Genomic DNA, 7280 nt, shown 5'->3' on the forward strand with positions numbered 1-7280 from the left:
AGCAACCAGCAGTGGCAGCAGTTTGTGCTAACCTGACCCTTGAACCCAGGAACTCAGGCTGTACTTCAGCAAAGTGCTGGGGCAGGGAGGGGGGATAGTGATGCAGAGCTGCAAATGGTCTATTAGTTTTTTGGTCTTCATGCCAAAAACATAGAATTTGCAAGGTTTTAGTTGCTAGTTCCATAGTTTCAGTAAATTTGGCTCCTGTCAGTTGAGTTGTGCAGTGTGTTATGGGCAGAGTTGGCTCCTTTCACCCAACAAGCCAACCAGGTGTGTGGTGTGGGTAAGGGCCAGGGGTTTGTGCTGCTAGGTCAGGCTGTGGGGTAGTGGGAGAGTGACTGAATATAGCAAGACACAGAGCTGTAGAGCTGGCCATGCTCTTCAAAAGAATGTTAAATCTTTCCTTGCAGTGAAAGAATAGGAAGAGGTTTGTGGCATTCTAAGCTGTAATGAGCAACACGAGTCTCCTCTTGGAGCTGTGGGATGGCAGTGTCAGCAGAGTGTGTGTGAAAAGTCCATTTGATTTATGGTTAGACATATGGTTTATAGAGGATAGACTTGTTGGATATTTACTGTGGCCTTATGTGAAATTTCAGCTGGATGGATCACACGTGTTCAAATGTGCTTTGTTTTGACATGGCCCTTTCCAAATCACTTCCAGATTGTTCTGCCAGCCTAGTGCTGTGCAGTGAAGCCCAGAGCTTCTAACAGATAGGACAAGATTTTTCCTGTTGAAGTCACTTCTCCCTTCCCCTTCAACAGTGTTGTTCAAGCCTGAATTTCTGACAGTGCTTCTAGCTACTAAAACTTGAATCATATTTAAATATAAGCAGTGTCTGGCAAAGCAGTTCATGACCATGGATGGCTGACTATTTATTGTTCTTGAAAGTGTCCTGCCAAACCTTCTGATAGTGCCAGATGATCAGTAAGTGCTGTGTGTGTGTAAAGGGGGAAGGAGGAGTCTTAGGTTCTATCCCAGTCCTAGGGAGTGCTTGAAAAAGATGTCTCCACGAGGTTTATGCTTTTATTTCCTGTTGATCGGCCTGATCTGAAACGAAGCACTTGTTCTGCCATAAGCTTTGTTCTGGTTCTGTCTCTTACGCATCTAAAAGGTGTGAAGCTGTTGCACCATGTGCACCAAAGCTACACATTGCCTTCTCCCCTCGGTGCTGCTAATAACTGATCTGGCAAAAGCCCCAGATTATTTTTTTCTAGCATGTTGGGAAATGGTTACAAAGAAAGTTTTCCAGCTTCTCCAGAGGTTTTGAAATGAAATTTAAGAACCTAAGGGAAGAAGATGGGGGAGATGTTGGTTTGCAGGAGCTCACCAGTTCTCTGTTGGATTTTTTCCAGGCCCACCATTCTGCAGCAGCAGTTCAACCGCACGGGGAAGGTGGAGCATGGCTCTGTGGCACTGCCTGCAGTCATGCGCTCGGGCTCCAGCGGCCCCGAGACCTTCAACATTGGCATCATGCCTTCCCCCCAGCAGCAGGTCACCGTGGGCCAGATGCACAGAGGACATATGCCCCCCCTTGTGAGCAGCCTCCTTGTCTTGCATTCACAGCTCCTTCCTGTGTTTGAAACGTGCCTGTGCTGTGAGCACTCAGAAGCAGCAAGTGACACACGTTGCTGGGAGCAGGAGTTTGGGCTGTAATTTCCTGGCTTTCCTACCACACGTGGGTTTTGAGGATCTCTGAAATATTTAGGGTATCACATTTTGACTGATGTCCTCCTGCTCTTTAAAGCCAGCGCTTCCAGCCTTCACTTTACTTCCAAGTAGTTAAACTAGTATTCAAGGGTTAAAAAAAGTGTTAAGACTTGCAAAAGTAAGCAGTTTGAAGGAAAAGCCTTACTTTTGGCAGATCAGCAGCCCACCCATGCAGAAACTTCTTAACATGCTTAAAGCTGATGCTGCGTGGTCTCATTTAAGGTAAAGGACTTTCAAAGTCTTAAACACTCTGTAAAGAATATAATCAGTACTTAGGATCATGACATATTACTAAAAGTGTAATCCATGTAGTGGATCAACCTTGGCTTTGCCAAATGCCTGCCCAGCTGCCTTCTCACTCCTGCTCTTCAAGAAGTGTCTGTGTGTGTGATAGCTAAGACAAAACAGGCTTTATCTCAGCCTAGGTAAAGGTAAAGTCAGGCAGGTCACCATCTGCCTTCATGGGTCAAACAGAATCAGCTTGGGGAATTTAATTTAATTTATTGTCACTTGGATGGTGAGAAACAGATGAAAACTAAAACACTTTCCCACCTACCCCTTTTCTCTGCACAGGCTCAACTTCACTCCTTCATTTCTGATTGTTCTACTCCCTGCTCCCTGAAGTTACAGCAGCCCCTCTCTGCTGCTCCTTCCTTCTCACACTTTTCCCCAGCTCCAGTGTGTCCTTCCTGTGGGCTGCAGTCTTTCAGGATAAAGTGGCTCCAGTGTTGGTCCTCTGAGAGCTGTGTTTCCTGTCAGGAGAACCTGCTTCAGTGTTGGTCCTCCTGTAGCTGTAATGATATCCTAGAAGCAAGTTTGGTTTTCATGCTCCTAGAACACAAGTGAGTCAGACACAGTGATTACATTGTTCTGCCTTTCAGACCTCAGCTCAGCAGGCCCTGATGGGGACCATCAACACCAGTATGCATGCTGTCCAGCAGGCACAGGCTGACCTCAGTGAAGTGGATAACCTGCCACCTCTAGGGCAGGACATGGTGAGTGATTTACACCTCACAGAAATGAGTCTTCTGCTTTGGGGTGTTAGCAGATCACTTTTAGTGATTGTCCCTGGATCTAAAGTGATACCACTGAAGCTTATTAAATGGGATAAGAGTTTTGTGCTCTTTTCAAGAAATTGATGTGCAGTGTTCCACCTCACTCAAATCAGTCTCCTGAGATGTAGCAGAATTCCTTGCATGAACATGTCTGGAATGCTGTTGTTTTGTGGGCATATGTACAATTGAACACGAGCTATGGTCAGTGTCTGTGGTGGGAGTGACTGCCTCCTAGACACTTGGAAAGTCAGAGAAAATGTGATTCTGATGTTCCTGATCCAGGTTAGGGCAGGAAGACAGAGCAAGAGGGCTATTGCTTATGGGGCACTGTCAGTCCAGAGTGTTCAGCCTTCATGAGTGCACTGTTTGTGGCATTGGCCTTACAAGGACAACTGTTGGAATGTGATAACAACACGAGTAGGAGAAGCAGCAGAAGAAAATGCTTGTTTTCATGTTTCACTTTCAGGGCTTGGTGGTTGTCCTCTGTTTCACTTCTAAATGTCCATGAAGGAATGGGAGTTTTAGGGAGAACCTTCACTTACAGACCCTCACTGCAGTCCTTAATTCTTGTTTCTGTTGTTGCTCCCCAGGCATCACGAGTGTGGGTTCAGAACAAGGTTGATGAGTCCAAGCATGAAATACACTCTCAGGTTGATGCAATCACTGCAGGAACTGCTTCTGTTGTTAACCTTACAGCAGGTAAATTTTGGCAGGAAGGATTTCCTTGCAGCCTCCCAGCTACTGGTCAGCCTAAGTTAAGTAACACAGGAACTGAGTATGGGGCAGCTGTAGAAAGATTTTCTTTAAGACATCCCAATAGCTAAGTGCATTGACATGTGGAACAAACTTTGTGTCCTTCCCAACACAATTGTGTCTTCGATTTCTCTCTTGCACTAAAGACACAGCCACCAACAAAATAAAATGTAGCTTGCATATCCAGCAAAGCAGAGTGTTTGAAGGTTGCTACAAGAAAGCATTATTGATCTGTCAGATGTTAAAGAGAGGTTGTGTTTGTGGACAGTGTTTTTTTTCTTCAGCAAATTACAAGTCAAAGGAGCTGCCAGTGGCTTTCAAGGGACAAGACTGTATTACTTTAGGTTCTTTCAGTATGGAAAGGTAGCTGAAACTGTGGGTTTTCAGCAAATGGCAGTGAATGAAGAAAAATTCTGTTAGAATTGTGACAACTAAAGCATTCTGCTCACAGAAAAACTCTGCTCTCCAGGGGACCCAGTTGACACTGATTACACTGCTGTGGGATGTGCAATTACTACCATCTCGTCCAACCTCACCGAGATGTCCAAAGGTGTGAAACTCCTTGCTGCTCTCATGGATGATGAGGTTGGGAGTGGAGAAGACCTCCTGAAAGCTGCTCGGACATTGGCCAGTGCTGTCTCAGACTTGCTGAAGGCTGTGCAACCTACTTCAGGGGAGGTGAGTGATGGAAACTTCTCAGGTTCTCTTTCTGAAGTGCATAGCTTTTGATTTTTTTGAGACTGCTTAGCTTCTACACCTCAGCTGTCCAGTGCTGCAAAGTGTTCCCTGTCAAGCAGCTCCTTTGACTACTTCTTAATCCTTCATCTGTCTTTATGCCTTAAAGTCTTGCATCTTGATCTTAGAGTATTGTGTGTTGTACACAGAGGTTGATTGATTTGTGCAGTTTATCTGGGCACTGTATTCTCTTTCAGAAACAAATTTCAGACAGGAAGTGCAGAGATACTCGTTCATGATTTTTTTCCTTACTGTCTTTGTCTACTTTGGCACATAAAATGAGAAGTTAATTCACATGTTGTAGATTTCCAGAAATGAGAGTAGTACTGACCAGGGTAAACTGCCTTGATTGGCTTGTTAGGATTTGGAGCCTGTAGCCAGTTTGCCTCAGGTCTCTTCAGGTATTTATGTTTTGAAGAACATGAAGTCTCCTGATGTTTCAGATCAGTTGACATATCAACTGTTTATCCTGAATTATCCATGGAGTTATGACAGCAAAGTCTATTAGGTTCTTCAGAATCCTTTGCACGTTCTCTGTGGCACTTGAGGTGAAGTCCCTGAAGTATGGATGTGCCATTGTGCCTGTGGAGAAGTAAAGATTTTGCAAAAGTATTTCTGTCATGACATTTTTTTAGCCGTATTGGAGAGATGTAAAATTCAGGTCAGGTAGGTTTTCTTTGACTGACTGTGTTTCCCTGTTACCTTTTCCAGCCTCGCCAGACGGTGCTGAGTGCAGCTGGCAGCATTGGGCAGGCGAGTGGGGAGCTGCTGAGGCAGATTGGAGAGAATGAGACAGATGAAAGGTTCCAGGTAAGGAGGGGTGGCTGTCGCTGCCAGAGCTGTGCAGTGTTCAGGAGCCTCTGCATGAAACCTCTTCCCCAGGTGTCATTGGGCAATGCTGGAGCTTCTCTGTACTGACTGAAGTTCATCCGTTGTGAAGTCAGTTTTAATTACAGCGTGGCAGAAGCTCTGCCTCATTCTCTGCACCTCCTCGTGCCTTAGGGTGTCAGGGAGAGCTGGGGCACTGTGGCTCTTCACAGAAGTACAGAGTCTGTTAGGTTGGAGGGACCACAGTGGGTCCCTGGTCCCCCCTCCCTGCTCCAGCAGGGCCAGCCCAGGGCACATGGCTCAGGGTTTTTGTTTGTGTTATCAGTTGTAAAGTCAGAATGCCTTATGACTCAACAGTGGTTCTATTAGCAGTTTCAAACCATTGTTCTTAAGTACTCTCTTAAAAATGTCTGGATTTTGTCCCTCAATGCCAAGATCAGGTTTGCCCCAGAACCAGGAGAAGGTGCTTTGAGCAGCAGATACAGAGCTCTGGAGTGCACTGTGTGCAGTGGGTCTGCTGACAAAACTTACAGGCCACTAGTAAATCTGTCTGCGAGCTCCATCAGAGTCCTCACTTGTGTTCCTAGTTGAGTTTGTATTACAGCCCTCTCTCTCTGAGGAAGAACTTAGCATTCTAAGTGCTGTGGAGGGATGGAGAAGGTGGGTGAGCAAAGGGATGGCTTATCCTAGCTAAAACCAGGAAGTGAAGATAAGCAATTTGGGACAGAAGTTTCTTCCTATGCACTCTGAACTAACTGCTTGACAGTCTATACTCCTTCAGTCTGATAACTTGATATGTAGCTGGAGAAATGGGTGCCAAGGACAGAAAACCCTTGAGTTTTCTGAGCAATAGCCATGTCTGCTGCTTTGTACAAAACAGAGCGTTCAGGTTTTGGTATAAGAGAACTTCTTTCTGTCAGGAGACTTAATCTAGGCTAAGTACATATGTTTTTGTTCCTGAGTTGTCCCTTTCTTTTACCAGGATGTCCTGATGAGTTTGGCCAAAGCTGTTGCAAACGCTGCTGCCATGTTAGTGCTGAAGGCCAAGAACGTGGCGCAGGTGGCTGAGGACACAGTCCTGCAGAACAGGGTCATTGCTGCTGCTACCCAGTGTGCACTCTCCACTTCCCAGCTCGTGGCTTGTGCTAAGGTGAGGCTGGTGCTGTGTGTGAGGTGACAAGGCCTCGTTTCAGTGAGTGGTGCTGCTTATTTCTGATGGGCTCACACAATGTGCTGTGCTAATACCAGAGCTCTAAATTTACACACTGTCGAAGGTTGGTGGTGAGTAAATTGTCACATGCAGCAGTTGTTGGTGTGATCCCCAGAGAGAAGGTTCCACAGGTAGCAGAGCCCATCTGATGAGTTGCTAGTATGGATTAAACATAAAGTAAAAAATACAAGTTCCACAAGCGTAGCCTACCCGAGGAGCTGTGTCACTTCTTCAGTACGACGTAGGGCACACCCAGTTTTCCTGTGCTCCTCCAAAGATATGCACAATCTTCCTATGGCTAAAAGCTGTCCAGATATGCCCAGACCAGATGGGGGAGGGTTGTTTCTAATAGGTATTTGTTACTTGTTTTGTCTCTGCAGAAGTAGAATATTGTTTGGCTTGTGCCAAGCACTACTTGTTTTAACCAAGAGGCTCATTTGAGAAGGCTTTGCAGGACCAGTTCAGTTCATGGGTTTGGAGTCACAGGGCACAGGAGTCTGCCAGTGGATGTGGTTGCCCTGGAGGAGTTTGGCCCATGCCTGCCCTCCAGATCAGATGTCCAGTGTTTCCTCAGTTCAGTTGCTGCTGGAGAAGCATGAAACGAGGTGGGGCCTCCATTCTCAAGCCTAAACTGAGATTAACAGCGTGCAGAGCCCCAAGTCCTAATCTAGATGTCCAAAGCTGCTACTGAAATACTCTCACCATCCTCTGTCTGGGGAAAACAGGTCATTTAAAGATGAATAAACCCAGTAGATGTTTTACTTGTTAGCAGTGGGGAAACTTGCAGATGAGCTTTTTGTGAGTTCTCCGTGTCCTTCCCGGCGCAGGTGGTGAGTCCCACCATCAGCTCTCCCGTGTGTCAGGAGCAGCTGATTGAGGCAGGGAAGCTGGTGGACCGTTCTGTGGAGAACTGTGTGAGGGCCTGCCAGGCTGCCACAGACGACCCCGAGCTGCTGAAGCAGGTCAGTGCGGCCGCCAGCGTGGTCAGCCA

General features: G+C 46.4%; 1 protein-coding gene across 1 annotated transcript in view; it reads left to right on the plus strand.

Moving 5' to 3' along the window:
• TLN1 (talin 1) overlaps nucleotides 1–7280 on the plus strand; it is a 61394-nt gene that overhangs the window by 11001 nt on the left and 43113 nt on the right. Inside the window, exons 12-18 of the mRNA XM_009071174.1 lie at nucleotides 1354–1534; nucleotides 2590–2703; nucleotides 3354–3462; nucleotides 3986–4194; nucleotides 4963–5061; nucleotides 6062–6229; nucleotides 7117–7272. Coding sequence (XP_009069422.1) covers nucleotides 1354–1534; nucleotides 2590–2703; nucleotides 3354–3462; nucleotides 3986–4194; nucleotides 4963–5061; nucleotides 6062–6229; nucleotides 7117–7272 — 1036 coding nt within the window. The remainder of the gene's footprint in view (nucleotides 1–1353; nucleotides 1535–2589; nucleotides 2704–3353; nucleotides 3463–3985; nucleotides 4195–4962; nucleotides 5062–6061; nucleotides 6230–7116; nucleotides 7273–7280) is intronic.

The sequence above is a fragment of the Acanthisitta chloris genome, unplaced genomic scaffold (assembly GCF_000695815.1).
Source record: "Acanthisitta chloris isolate BGI_N310 unplaced genomic scaffold, ASM69581v1 scaffold40843, whole genome shotgun sequence".
Taxonomy (NCBI): Eukaryota; Metazoa; Chordata; class Aves; order Passeriformes; family Acanthisittidae; genus Acanthisitta; species Acanthisitta chloris.